Here is a 15,095-nt window from a genome sequence, read left to right as displayed (position 1 = left end):
TGTGAATACCGATGCAAAATACTCATTAAGGACCTCACCTACTTCCTCTGGTTCTATACATAATTTCTCTCCTTTTGTCTTTGAGAGGTCCAACTCTTCCTCTAGCTACCCTCTTGTTCCTAATATACGTACAAGATGCCTTGGGATTCTCCTTAATCCTGTCTGCCATGGACATTTCGTGACCCCTTTTTACCCTCCTAACTCCCTGCTTGAGCTCTTTTCTACTTCCCTTGTATTCCTCAACTGCTTTATCTGTTTTTAGTTGCCTGTACCTCACGTATGCATCTTTTTTCTTTTTGACTAGACTTCAATTTCCCTGGTCATCCACGGTTCCTGAATCCTGCCTTTCCTATCCTCCTGTTTTACCGGCACAGCCTGCATTCCCATCAACCGCTCCTTAAAAGATTCCCACATGCCAAATGTGGATTTACCCTCAAACAGCCTCTCCCAAACAACAGTCTCCAAATGCTGCCTAATCTGGGTGTAATTAGCCTTCCCCCAATTTAGCACCTTAACCCTCGGACAACACTCGTCCTTTTCCATGAGTATCCAAAAGCTTACAGAATTGTGGTCACTGTTCACCACATGTTCTCCCACTGCAACTTTGCTGACGTGGCCGGGTTCGTTCCCTGGTACTAGGTCCAATATTAGCCCCCTCTCTATCCACGTGTTGTTCCAAAAAACCTTCTTGGACCCACTTAACAAATTCCTCACCATCCAGACCCCGAGACCCTAATTAAAGTCTCTCTACAACAACCCTATTATTCCTACATCTATCCAGAATCTGCTCACATATCAGTTCTTCAACTTCCCGTGGGCTGTTGGGAGGCCTGTAGTAAACCCTCATCATAGTGACTGCCCCACACCCTCATCACAGTAACTGCCCCACACCCCCATCACAGTGACTGCCCCACACCCCCATCACAGTGACTGCCCCCCACCCCCATCACAGTGACTGCCCCCCATCACAGTGACTGCCCCACACCCCCATCACAGTGACTGCCCCACACCCCCATCACAGTGACTGCCCCACACCCCCATCACAGTGACTGCCCCACATCCCATCACAGTGACTGCCCCACACCCCCATCACAGTGACTGCCCCACATCCCCATCACAGTGACTGCCCCACATCCCCATCACAGTGACTGCCCCACACCCCATCACAGTGACTGCCCCACACCCCCATCACAGTGACTGCCCCACACCCCCATCACAGTGACTGCCCCACACCCCCATCACAGTGACTGCCCCCCCATCACAGTGACTGCCCCACACCCCCATCACAGTGACTGCCCCACACCCCCATCACAGTGACTGCCCCACACCCCCATCACAGTGACTGCCCCACACCCCCATCACAGTGACTGCCCCACACCCCATCACAGTGACTGCCCCACACCCCCCATCATAGTGACTGCCCCCTTCCTGTTTCTGAGCTCTACCCACAGTGCCTCGTTACTTGATTCTTCCATTGTGTCCTCCCTCTGTACAGCTGTAATATGTTCTCCAACCAGTATTGCATCTCCTCCACCTCTTTAACCTTCCTCCCTGTCTCGCCTAAAACACATATATCCCGGAATATTTAACTGCCAGTCCTGTCCCTTTTTTAACCAAGTCTCCGTTACAGCAACAACATCCGAGTTCCACGTGTGAATCGAGGCTTTAGGTTCACAGAGGAAGATTTCAGAATGGCCTTTCGGGACATGTGGGAGGAAACCGGAGCACCCGGAGGAAACCCACGCAGACACGGGGAGAACGTGCAGACTCCGCACAGACAGTGACCCAAGCTGAGAATTGAACCCGGGACCGTGGAGCTGTGAAGCAACAGTGCTAACCACCATGCTACCGTGCTGCCAAACTTCACAATCCTGTAACCAGTGACGGGTCAGTAAGTACAGCTTTTGGCGCTCGACAGGGTCAGAGAGTGAGCGACTTCTTTTTGGTGTCAGTGGAGTTGATCGAAAGTGGCTTCATACTCACTTTCTGCATGAGGAACACTCTCCAGCACTTCCAGAGTCAGCTTGTCTTCATTTAAACGGAATGCCATCACAATGGCAGTTGTGAATTCCTTCTTACGCAGAACATGTCGTACACTGCTCGGAGTGACTTCCTCATCCAGATCGAATGGGTCAAACACCACAGAACCATCCAGCGAGAAAATTAGGAGACCCTCAGTGCTTGTAGCTGCCCAGCTCCGGCCTGCAGGGGAACAAAGGGAGGTTTACTCTGTATCTAACCCCGTGCTGTACCTGTCCTGGGAGTGTTTGATGGGGACAGTGTAGAGAGAGCTTTACTCTGTATCTAACCCCGTGCTGTACCTGTCCTGGGAGTGTTTGATGGGGACAGTGTAGAGGGAGCTTTACTCTGTATCTAACCCCGTGCTGTACCTGTCCTGGGAGTGTTTGATGGGGACAGTGTAGAGGGAGCTTTACTCTGTATCTAACCCCGTGCTGTACCTGTCCTGGGAGTGTTTGATGGGGACAGTGTAGAGGGAGCTTTACTCTGTATCTAACCCCGTGCTGTACCTGTCCTGGGAGTGTTTGATGGGGACAGTGTAGAGGGAGCTTTACTCTGTATCTAACCCCGTGCTGTACCTGTCCTGGGAGTGTTTGATGGGGACAGTGTAGAGGGAGCTTTACTCTGTATCTAACCCCGTGCTGTACCTGTCCTGGGAGTGTTTGATGGGGACAGTGTAGAAGGAGCTTTACTCTGTATCTAACCCTGTGCTGTCCCTGTCCTGGGAGTGTTTGATGGGGACATTGGAAATATGTTATTTTTTTGGACTGGAGGAAGCTGTAAAGTGATGTCCCCAAGTGACTGTGTTTGGACGAGCGCATAAATGGCTGAGACCTCGGGTATACAGGGCACAATGTCAGAATATGCAGGTGTTGCAAAACGTGGAAACATTGTGAAGGTTGAGGAGAGTGACAGACTTCAAGTGGATGTAGATGGGCTGATTCATTTGTCAGGCATGTGGCCAGTGAACTTTACTGCACAGGCAGGTGCAGTGTCACTCTTTGTTGGAAGAAAACGGAGAGAGGAACATTTGAAAGAGGGTGCGGGGAAGAGGGCCAGGGCTCTCTGTGCACTAATCTTTGAAGGCAGGACAGGTTGAGAAAGTGTTGAAGGCGGCAAAGAGTAGCCTTGGCTTTATTAATAGGGACAGAGAGTACAAGAGCAAGGAGGTTACGACAATCATTGATTAAACTCTCATCCCGCTGGAAGTGAGCCATTGTGCCAATCCGGGGCTGAAGTCTCACGGGAATAGTTCCAGGGTTAAGGAATTTCAGGTATGATACGGATTGGAGCGGTTGGGAGTGTTACCCTTGGAGAGAAGCAGGTTGAGAGGAGGTTTGGTCGAAGTGTTCACAATCATAAAGGGAAGTAGATCGAGAGAAACCTTTCCCATTGGTGGAAGTATTGCCAATCACAGGATCCCAATATGAAGTAATAGCAAAAGATGCAATGGTGACCCGAGGAAAAACCTTTACACACTGACTGGCTGCGATCTGGAATGTACTGTCTGTGAGTGTGGTGGAGGCAGATTCACACAGCGTGTGGCTGCAATCTGGAATGTACTGTCTGTGAGTGTGGTGGAGGCAGATTCACACAGCGAGTGGTTAGGATCTGGAATGTACTGTCTGTGAGTGTGGTGGAGGCAGATTCACACAGCGAGTGGTTAGGATCTGGAATGTACTGTCTGTGAGTGTGGTGGAGGCAGAGTCACACAGCGAGTGGTTAGGATCTGGAATGTACTGTCTGTGAGTGTGGTGGAGGCAGAGTCACACAGTGAGTGGTTAGGATCTGGAATGTACTGTCTGCGAGTGTAGTGGAGGCAGATTCACACAGCGAGTGGTTAGGATATGGAATGTACTGTCTGTGAGTGTGGTGGAGACAGATTCACACAGCGAGTGGTTAGGATCTGGAATGTACTGTCTGTGAGTGTGGTGGAGGCAGAGTCACACAGTGAGTGGTTAGGATCTGGAATGTACTGTCTGTGAGTGTGGTGGAGACAGATTCACACAGCGAGTGGCTAGGATCTGGAATGTACTGTCTGTGAGTGTGGTGGAGGCAGATTCACACAGCGTGTGGCTGCGATCTGGAATGTACTGTCTGTGAGTGTGGTGGAGGCAGAGTCACACAGTGAGTGGTTAGGATCTGGAATGTACTGTCTGTGAGTGTGGTGGGGACAGATTCACACAGCGTGTGGCTGCGATCTGGAATGTACTGTCTGTGAGTGCGGTGGAGACAGATTCACACAGTGTGTGGCTGCGATCTGGAATGTACTGTCTGTGAGTGTGGTGGAGGCAGATTCACACAGCGTGTGGCTGCGATCTGGAATGTACTGTCTGTGAGTGTGGTGGAGGCAGATTCACACAGCGTGTGGCTGCGATCTGGAATGTACTGTCTGTGAGTGTGGTGGAGGCAGAGTCACACAGTGAGTGGTTAGGATCTGGAATGTACTGTCTGTGAGTGTGGTGGGGACAGATTCAGACAGCAAGTGGTTAGGATCTGGAATGTACTGTCTGCGAGTGTGGTGGAGGCAGAGTCACACAGCGTGTGGCTGCGATCTGGAATGTACTGTCTGTGAGTGCGGTGGAGGCAGATTCACACAGCGTGTGGCTGCGATCTGGAATGTACTGTCTGTGAGTGCGGTGGAGACAGATTCACACAGCGAGTGGTTAGGATCTGGAATGTACTGTCTGTGAGTGTGTTGGAGACAGATTCACACAGCGAGTGGTTAGGATCTGGAATGTACTGTCTGTGAGTGTGGTGGAGGCAGATTCACACAGTGAGTGGTTAGGATCTGGAATGTACTGTCTGTGAGTGTGGTGGAGGCAGATTCACACAGCGAGTGGTTAGGATCTGGAATGTACTGTCTGTGAGCGTGGTGGAGGCAGATTCACACAGCGAGTGGTTAGGATCTGGAATGTACTGTCTGTGAGTGTGGTGGAGGCAGATTCACACAGCGAGTGGTTAGGATCTGGAATGTACTGTCTGTGAGGGTGGTGGAGACAGTTTCACACAGAGAGTGGTTAGGGTCTGGAATGTACTGTCTGTGAGGGTGGTGGAGACAGATTCACACAGAGAGTGGTTAGGGTCTGGAATGTACTGTCTGTGAGCGTGGTGGGGACAGATTCACACAGCGAGTGGTTAGGGTCATGAATGTACTGTCTGTGAGTGTGGTGGGGACAGATTCACACAGCGAGTGGTTAGGGTCTGGAATGTACTGTCTGAGTGTGATGGAGACAGATTCACACAGCGAGTGGTTAGGATCTGGAATGTACTGTCTGTGAGCGTGGTGGAGACAGATTCACACAGTGAGTGGTTAGGATCGGGAATGTACTGTCTGTGAGTGTGGTGGGGACAGATTCACACAGCGAGTGGTTAGGATCTGGAATGTACTGTCTGTGAGTGTGGTGGGGACAGATTCACACGGTGAGTGGTTAGGATCTGGAATGTACTGTCTGAGTGTGGTGGGGACAGATTCACACAGCGAGTGGTTAGGGTCTGGAATGTACTGTCTGTGAGGGTGGTGGAGGCAGATTCACACAGCGAGTGGTTAGGATCTGGAATGTACTGTCTGTGAGTGTGGTGGAGACAGATTCACACAGCGAGTGGTTAGGATCTGGAATGTACTGTCTGTGAGTGTGGTGGAGACAGATTCACACAGCGAGTGGTTAGGATCTGGAATGTACTGTCTGTGAGTGTGGTGGAGGCAGATTCACACTGAGTGGTTAGGATCTGGAATGTACTGTCTGTGAGTGTGGTGGAGACAGATTCACACAGCGAGTGGTTAGGATCTGGAATGTACTGTCTGTGAGTGTGGTGGGGACAGATTCACACAGCGAGTGGTTAGGATCTGGAATGTACTGTCTGTGAGTGTGGTGGGGACAGATTCACACAGCGAGTGGTTAGGGTCTGGAATGTACTGTCTGAGTGTGATGGAGACAGATTCACACAGCGAGTGGTTAGGATCTGGAATGTACTGTCTGTGAGTGTGGTGGAGACAGATTCACACAGCGAGTGGTTAGGGTCTGGAATGCACTGTCTGTGAGTGTGGTGGAGACAGATTCACACAGCGAGTGGTTAGGATCTGGAATGTACTGTCTGTGAGTGTGGTGGAGACAGATTCACACAGCGAGTGGTTAGGGTCTGGAATGTACTGTCTGTGAGTGTGGTGGAGGGAGGCAGGTTCAATCAATGCTTTCAAAAAGGAAATTAGGTGACCAGCTGAAGAGAAAACATTTAAAGGGATACAGGGAAAGGGGAGTGTCCGACTTGCTGAATTGAGAGCCAACATAGATATGACAGGCAGAATAGCCTCATTTTTGTAACAATTCTATGAATCTAGGGTAGAGAATACTTCACCTTAGCAATGCTGTACTGGAGGATATTCATGAATGCTGACACGACCTATACTTGTCCTATTCCCCACCTGTTACACCTCTCCCTACTTTAACTGAAGGTAAACAGACCAAACTGCTTGCTAAGTCGAATTGCTAACTTTATATTTTTCCAATGAAGAAATTGCTAGGATTTATATCAACCTGTTGAATTCAAGGCAAGAGGAGTTAAATACACACAATTCCCAAGATAGAAACATATACAATAGGAGGCGGCCAGTCATCCCTTCGAACCTGCTCCACTATTCAGAAATGATCATGGCTGATCATTCAACTCAGTAACCTATTCCTGCCTTCCTCCCCTTATACATTGATCGCCTTTGCCCCAAGTGCTATATCTGATCGCTTCTTGATAACATCCAATGTTTCGGCCTCATCTGCTTCCTGTGGTAACGAATTCCACAGGCTCACTACTTTCTGGGTGAAGACATTTGGAAAAGTATATTTAACAAAAGACAGGAATCTGATGCAGTGGTTTCAAACGGATTCTCTTCCATCCCATATCCACACAGCAGGATGGATCCATGCACATATATGTCTGATATTGAATTGGCTTCACTAGTATCAGCTCAGCCAGGGGCAGTGTCCAGGAATCTACAAAACAAGAGAGCAACTTAAGCTGATGGCTTCCCAAACAGGGAGCTACAGGGTGGTGAGGGGCAGGCATTGGGGAATTGCTGAGACTACAATCAGTAAAAAGGACTCATGAAGGTTCTGGGTCGGGGCTATTGGCATTGTTTATTATTTTTGGTGTTAACAAGCAGTCAGAATTCACCACCACACAGGGACCAGATAATGACCATCTCCAATAAGAGAGAATCTAAACATCGTCCCTTGACAGTCAATGGCATTACCATCGCTGAATCCCCACAATCAACATCCTGGGGGGGGGGGGGTTACCATTTATTACAGTAAGAATGTGCTCACCCCAGTCCAACGCCGGCATCTCCACATCATGGCTACCATTTATTAGACACTGAACTGGACTAGCCACATTAATACTGTGGCTACCAGGGCAGGTCAAAGGCTAGAAATCCCACTGCAAATAACTCGCCTTTTGACTCTCCAAATACTCCACACCATCTACAAGATACAAGTCAGGAATGTGATGGAATACTTTCCCCATCACCATTGCACAGTAGCAGCCGTGTGTCCCATCTACAAGATGCACTGCAGGAACTTTCCGAGGCTCCCTAGACAGCACCTTCCAAACTCAGGACTTCTCGCATCACAAATGATAAGAGCAGCAGACACCTGGGAAAACCACCACCTAGAGGTTCCCATCCAAATCACTAAACAATCCTGTCTTGGAAATATATCATCATTCCTTCACTGTCACTGGGTCAAAATCCTGGAACTCCCTCCCTAACAGCACAGTGGGTGTACCTACATCACATGGACTGCAGCGGTTCAAGAAGGCAGCTCACCACCACCTTCTGAAGGGCAATTAGGGATGGGCAATAAATGTTGGCCTGGCCAGCAACAACCACATCCCATAAATGAATTTTAAAAATTAGACTGAATATTTAACTCCATCATTGACTTCATTCATATATTTTTTGCAAAGTTAACCAGTTTACATTTGGCCTCATCTCCTGAGGGCAGTGACAATTGCACCATGAGGGGAAGGACAGGGCCCTCACCTGCCACTGTCCTCCCATGATGTGGCGATGCCGGCGTTGGACTGGGGTGAGCACAGTAAAAAGTCTTACACACCAGGTTAAAGTCCAACTGGTTTGTTACAAACACGAGTTTTCGGAGCACGGCTCCTTCCTCAGGTGAAGTTCCTCATTCACCTGAGGAAGGAGCCGTGCTCCGAAAGCTCGTGTTTGTAATAAACCTGTTGGACTTTAACCTGGTGTTGTAAGACTTCCCACTGTCCTCCCAGACATGTCACACCACAGAACCAGTGGTTATTAGTTACAGTAAACCCCTGAAACTAAGGGATACAAGACTAAGGGGAAGACCAGGCAGAATGAAGAGTTAATATTGAGCACAAGCCCAACATTTGTAACATAAATACATATTTCCAAATATCGTGGGAACTGTTGGAATATAACCCTTCCTGCCTTAAATTCAACCCCACCAGGGGTCAGTGACTCAAAGGTGATTTGTCATGATTAGTACGCACTACCGTGAAATTGCTTACCTGTCGGAGAGAAGCGAAGGCACGTCACACGGATCTCCGGCTTAAAGTGACGCGAGCTCATGTCACCTTATTCAGAAAGACAGGACAGTGTTAGTTAGGGTTCAGGATTGGTTCCAACTACCATCAGCTGAGGCCACAGTTCAAACACCAAACGGTTTCCATTTCAGTCCACCCAGCAATAATGAAATCCGAGTCCATATCTTGTTCTAATCCAGTTGAAGCTTTAACTGGACGGGAAGATCCCAGAATGGAACCCTGACTCAAAAGGCTGTAAACATTTACTCTTTTTATAAAACGTGGAGAAACAGCCACTGGTTAGTTTTAGCAAGAAAAAAAATCATAAAAAGTTGGATCACAATACAATAATTCTTAACCCCCCCTCCCCGATTTTAAGATCAACACTGATTATGAAGTATATCTAAACTATAATGGTCTCATTAACACAAAGTCCCTTTAAGCATAAAGATTGGCAATGGTCAAGTACACATAATCCACTCTGACCCCACGTTAAGAGTCTGTGGATTTCTCCTCCGAATCCCCCCCAAACGATTGTTCCATGAGAGTCTCCAAACTCCATTCCCAAATACCTGCTTCAGAATCTTCTCTCATAATAATACTCCCCTTAGCGGTTTACATTCTAAACTCTAGACCAGGTTTCCCAAATTACTCTTTTAAACAAAGGTTCCTCTCTACTTTTAACAGCTTATCCTGTCCAGGATTTTACACCAACCCCATTAGGATTTATTTGTTTCGAATGCTGTGCAAACCTTTCACAATTGTTTGAACTCTTAATTCCTAGACTATTAAAATGACATTGAAACATTTACGTCTGACGGCTACTATCCTATTTTAAATCTAGTTTCTGCAATTGTCTCTTTAACTTAGAACAACGGTGTTTACTGTTCCTTGAACTCTTCTGAACAATATCTTGGTGTCTATTCCCTTAACTTTGGGTCGTCTTAAGAAATTCTTTGGTCCCAATTCCCAGGTTATCTGGATTGTAACTTGCTCTTTCGGAAGTTTGCATCTTTGCAACTCCTTTGTCCTGTCCAGCTTCCCCTGGCAGAGTTAGAGATATTCACTCCACAGTGTCCTGTTTCCATCCACAATCAAACTTGGTAACTAAATCTCACCCAACAACCCAAAGATGTGTAGGGCAGGTGGATTGGCCACGCTAAATTGCCCCTTAAATGGAAAACAAAAGAATTGAGTACTTTAAAAAATGTTTTACATTAGGCAACTAAAACTTAAATCTCTACCTTACAAGGCCCCAGTTGCTAAACAACACCCACATGCCTAAACCATATATTTATTCTTCATGCCGTAACCCTCTCTAAGCACAATTGAAATACAGTTGGAACTTAACCGACACCCACCCATGCAAACACCTTTATCCACATGAATCCAGCATTGAGAATACCCTCCATTGTGTTGTGTGGCACTACCAACGTGCTAAATGGGATATTGATGTGGAGATGCCGGCGTTGGACTGGGGTGAGCACAGTTAGAAGTCTTACAACACCAGGTTAAAGTCCAACAGGTTTGTTTGGAATCACATCAGGTGAGTCAACTTCTTTGATATGTTTGGGTGCGCTCTTCTCTTCTATATATGTATAATTATATATATGTTTCTTATCCTGTGTACATAACGGTAAATATACTTTGTTCAAAAACCCAATAAAAATCATTTATAAAAAAAAACTAATTGGGAAAATTGTGGAAGATTTGCACAGCAATCGAAACAAATAAATCCTAATGGGGTTGGTGTAAAATCCTGGACAGGATAAGCTGTTAAAAGTAGAGAGGAACCTTTGTTTAAAAGAGTAATTTGGGAAACCTGGTCTAGAGTTTAGAATGCAAACCCGCTAAGGGGAGTATTATTATGAGAGAAGATTCTGAAGCAGGTATTTGGGAATGGAGTTTGGAGACACTCGTTGGATGATCGTTTGGGGGGGATTCGAACAGACATCAAACAGATCTAGCAACTCAAGACTAGGCATCCATGAGGTGCTGTGGGCCATCAGCAACAACAGAATTGTATTCAATCACAATCTGCTACCTCATGGCCCGGCATATCCCCCACTCTCCCATTCCCACCCAGCCAGGGGATCAATGCTGGTTCAATGAGAGTGCAGGGACATACCGAAAAATAAGGTGGCAACTGGGTGAAGCTAGAACACAGGACTACTTGTGTGCCAAACAACATAAGCTGCAGTGACAGAGCTAAGCGATTGCACAATGAACGCATCGGATTTATGTTCTGTAGTCCTGCAACAGCCAACCATGAATGGTGGTGGACAATTAAACTAATTGGAGGAGGACACACACACACACACACACACGCACGCACACACGCGCGCACACACACACAAGGGGTAACTTAGGGTGGCCAATCCACCTATCCTGCACATCTTTGGGTTGTGGGGTGAGACCCATGCAAACACAGGGAGAGCATGCAAACTCCACACGTACACGCACGAGGCAGCAATGCCAACCACTGCGCCGTCATGCCGCCCCTCTCGGTGTGTAGCACTTTAAGCATGTGCCCTCTCGGTGTGTAGCACTTTAAGCATGTGCCCTCTCGGTGTGTAGCACTTTAAGCATGTGTAAATGAGCCGCATTATGAATTGACTAATCACCTTGAATTAGGTGTTATTGTAATTAGGTTTCAACCTTAAATGTACCACAACTTTTATCAACAGTTAGCACTAGTTTAATTAGTGAAACTGTAAATTTATGTAATACGTACACCTCCCAGTGCTACTTTAACTGATGCCCCCATTTAGAAGAATAAAATCTTCAATCAGCGATCTGCTTAGCTGCCGTGATCCAGCTTCTGCAGGCTGAAACAATTCAATGGCAGCTGCACTCTGTCCTCGGGACACATGCAGCAACACACTCTTCAACATTCTTTCCTACCTTTCTTTACTCCTGGAAGACTGATTGCCACTCCATTTTCATCTCCAGCATCATCGTCAATCAAAGCCAAACTTCCAAACTCTGTCATCTTCCTACGATCAAGGAATTCCTGCAAGAGACCCACGCACCAGTCAGCAACAAGGGCATTCCTCCCATTATTCTCCCATTCCTCCCATTATTCTCCCATTCCTCCCATTGTTCTCCCATTCCTCCCATTGTTCTCCCATTCCTCCCATTGTTCTCCCATTCCTCCCATTGTTCTCCCATTCCTCCCATTCCTCCCATTGTTCTCCCATTGTTCTCCCATTATTCTCCCATTCCTCCCATTGTTCTCCCATTCCTCCCATTGTTCTCCCATTCCTCCCATTATTCTCCCATTATTCTCCCATTCCTCCCATTATTCTCCACTCGCATTGAGTCATGTAAATGTCAGTCGGACTGGTGTCAGTGTCACTGAGTGTGGGACCCGTACCCCAGTGAGAGTCAGTGTGTGTGGGACCCGTACCCCAGTGAGAGTCAGTGTGTGTGGGACCCGTACCCCAGTGAGAGTCAGTGTGTGTGGGACCCGTAGCCCAGTGAGAGTCAGTGTGTGTGGAACCCGTACCCCAGTGAGAGTCAGTGTGTGTGGGACCGTACCCAGTGAGAGTCAGTGTGTGTGGGACCCGTACCCCAGTGAGAGTCAGTGTGTGTGGAACCCGTACCCCAGTGAGAGTCAGTGTGTGTGGAACCCGTACCCCAGTGAGAGTCAGTGTGTGTGGGACCCGTACCCCAGTGAGAGTCAGTGTGTGTGGGACCCGTACCCCAGTGAGAGTCAGTGTGTGTGGGACCCGTAGCCCAGGAGGTAGTGTGTGGGACCCGTATACCCAGTGAGGTCAGTGTGTGTGGGACCCATACTCCAGTGAGAGTCAGTGTGTGTGGGACCCGTACCCCAGTGAGGGTCAGTGTGTGTGGGACCCGTACCCCAGTGAGAGTCAGTGTGTGTGGGACCCGTACCCCAGTGAGAGTCAGTGTGTGTGGGACCCCTACCCCAGTGAGAGTCAGTGTGGTGGGACCCGTACCCAGTGAGAGTCAGTGTGTGTGGGACCCGTACCCCAGTGAGAGTCAGTGTGTGTGGGACCCGTACCCCAGTGAGAGTCAGTGTGTGTGGAACCCCAGTGAGAGTCAATGTGTGTGGGACCCATACCCCAGTGAGAGTCAGTGTGTGTGGGACCCGTACCCCAGTGAGAGTCAGTGTGTGTGGGACCCGTACTCCAGTGAGAGTCAGTGTGTGTGGGACCCCTACCCCAGTGAGAGTCAGTGTGTGTGGGACCTGTACCCCAATGAGAGTCAGTGTGTGTGGGACCCGTACCCCAGTGAGAGTCAGTGTGTGTGGGACCCGCACCCCAGTGAGAGTCAGTGTGTGGGACCCGTACCCCAGTGAGAGTCAGTGTGTGTGGGAGCCGTACCCCAGTGAGAGTCAGTGTGTGTGGGAGCCGTACCCCAGTGAGAGTCAGTGTGTGTGGGACCCGTACCCCAGTGAGAGTCAGTGTGTGGGACCCCTACCTCAGTGAGAGTCAGTGTGTGTGGGACCTGTACCCCAATGAGAGTCAGTGTGTGTGGGACCCGTACCCCAGTGAGAGTCAGTGTGTGTGGGACCCGTACCCCAGTGAGAGTCAGTGTGTGTGGGACCCGTACCCCAGTGAGAGTCAGTGTGTGTGGGACCCGTACCCCAGTGAGAGTCAGTGTGTGTGGAACCCCAGTGAGAGTCAATGTGTGTGGGACCCATACCCCAGTGAGAGTCAGTGTGTGTGGGACCCGTACCCCAGTGAGAGTCAGTGTGTGTGGGACCCGTACTCCAGTGAGAGTCAGTGTGTGTGAGACCCCTACCCCAGTGAGAGTCAGTGTGTGTGGGACCTGTACCCCAATGAGAGTCAGTGTGTGTGGGACCCGTACCCCAGTGAGAGTCAGTGTGTGTGGGACCCGTATCCCAGTGAGAGTCAGTGTGTGTGGGACCCGTACCCCAGTGAGAGTCAGTGTGTGGGACCCGTACCCCAGTGAGAGTCAGTGTGTGTGGGACCCGTACCCCAGTGAGAGTCAGTGTGTGTGGGAGCCGTACCCCAGTGAGAGTCAGTGTGTGTGGGACCCGTACCCCAGTGAGAGTCAGTGTGTGGGACCCCTACCCCAGTGAGAGTCAGTGTGTGTGGGACCTGTACCCCAATGAGAGTCAGTGTGTGTGGGACCCGTACCCCAGTGAGAGTCAGTGTCTGTGGGACCCGTACCCCAGTGAGAGTCAGTGTGTGTGGGAGCCGTACCCCAGTGAGAGTCAGTGTGTGTGGGACCCGTACCCCAGTGAGAGTCAGTGTGTGTGGGACCCGTACCCCAGTGAGAGTCAGTGTGTGTGGGACCCATACCCCAGTGAGAGTCAGTGTGTGTGGGACCCATACCCCAGTGAGAGTCAGTGTGTGGGACCCATACCCCAGTGAGAGTCAGTGGGTGTGGGACCCGTGCCCCAGTGAGAGTCAGTGTGTGTGGGACCCATACCCCAGTGAGAGTCAGTGTGTGTGGGACCCGTACCCCAGTGAGAGTCAGTGTGTGTGGGACCCGTACCCCAGTGAGAGTCAGTGTGTGTGGGACCCGTACCCCAGTGAGAGTCAGTGTGTGTGTGGGGGGATTCGGTGGTAACGTCATGTTGGATATTGCAGAAATGGTGGGAAGCGAGGCGGGGGGGAATCTCGATCGAGGTTCTGGAAGGGAGGGAAGAATTGTGGATATTGTGGTGGGTATGATCAAGGGGCCTATGAAGTACAGTACAGAAGAACCTTTTGTTGTGGAAATAGGAAGACATATCGGAAGCTATCACGTGAGAGTTTACATCAGAATATTGTGACAGAGACAGAGAAACTGGAGATGGAACAAAATCCAGGGAGCAGTGTAACTGAGATATCTGCTTGCAATATCTTTTATTTTTACTGTAAATACATCAGTGCTGGTGCACCCAGGGGATCACTCACCTCCATGGCATCCAGAGATAGATTACAGGATATCTCAAACTTCTTCACCAGGAGCTGCTCTTTCACATTGTAAATACAGACAAATTTGGAGCGTCCTCCAGCCAGCACTGACTGTCCATCCGCTGAGTAACACAGGGTAGAGAATGACCTGAGAATAGAGCAGGTGGATTAACAGGTTGCTGACCTGCTCGGACCCCCTCATCATACACAATGTCTGCCCCTGCCCATTGTAGTCACCTGCCCTTTGCTGCCTGCTTTGCCGTGATCTTATCCAGTTCCTTGCGTCCCATCTGCAGATCATGACGGCCTTCGATGGAGCCAGTCTGCACAGCGTTTTGATGATCCCAGAAGGTGATCTGACCGTCCAGAGTGACGGCCGCCAACTCCTTCCCATCTGGGCGGAATGCAACATCCAGAACTATGAACAGAGATCATTTGGACAGGTTAGAGACAGAGTAAAGCAGAGATATCGGCTAATCAGAGAAGATAAGCATGAGTAGCAGTATTATGATGCCGGACCAGACCCCAATAGTTACTCAGATACTAGACAGAAACCCCAATATTTTATTTTAATTTTGTAAGATTGTGAGGAAAGGAAACCTCGCACCAGGAGTGATTTCAGAGACA

At 49.1% G+C, this 15,095-nt stretch overlaps 1 protein-coding gene across 1 annotated transcript in view; it reads right to left on the bottom strand.

Moving 5' to 3' along the window:
- pwp2h (PWP2 small subunit processome component) overlaps positions 1–14,890 on the bottom strand; it is a gene marked incomplete at its 5' end in the record, with an annotated part of 41,988 nt that extends 27,098 nt beyond the window's left edge. Inside the window, 5 exons of the mRNA XM_038801250.1 lie at positions 1,984–2,202; positions 8,560–8,625; positions 11,479–11,587; positions 14,469–14,616; positions 14,706–14,890. Coding sequence (XP_038657178.1) covers positions 1,984–2,202; positions 8,560–8,625; positions 11,479–11,587; positions 14,469–14,616; positions 14,706–14,890 — 727 coding nt within the window. The remainder of the gene's footprint in view (positions 1–1,983; positions 2,203–8,559; positions 8,626–11,478; positions 11,588–14,468; positions 14,617–14,705) is intronic.
- Positions 14,891–15,095: the final 205 nt, after the last annotated feature.

Source organism: Scyliorhinus canicula, chromosome 7 (genome assembly GCF_902713615.1).
Source record: "Scyliorhinus canicula chromosome 7, sScyCan1.1, whole genome shotgun sequence".
Classification (NCBI taxonomy): domain Eukaryota; kingdom Metazoa; phylum Chordata; class Chondrichthyes; order Carcharhiniformes; family Scyliorhinidae; genus Scyliorhinus; species Scyliorhinus canicula.
This window is presented reverse-complemented; position numbering and strand designations above follow the sequence as displayed.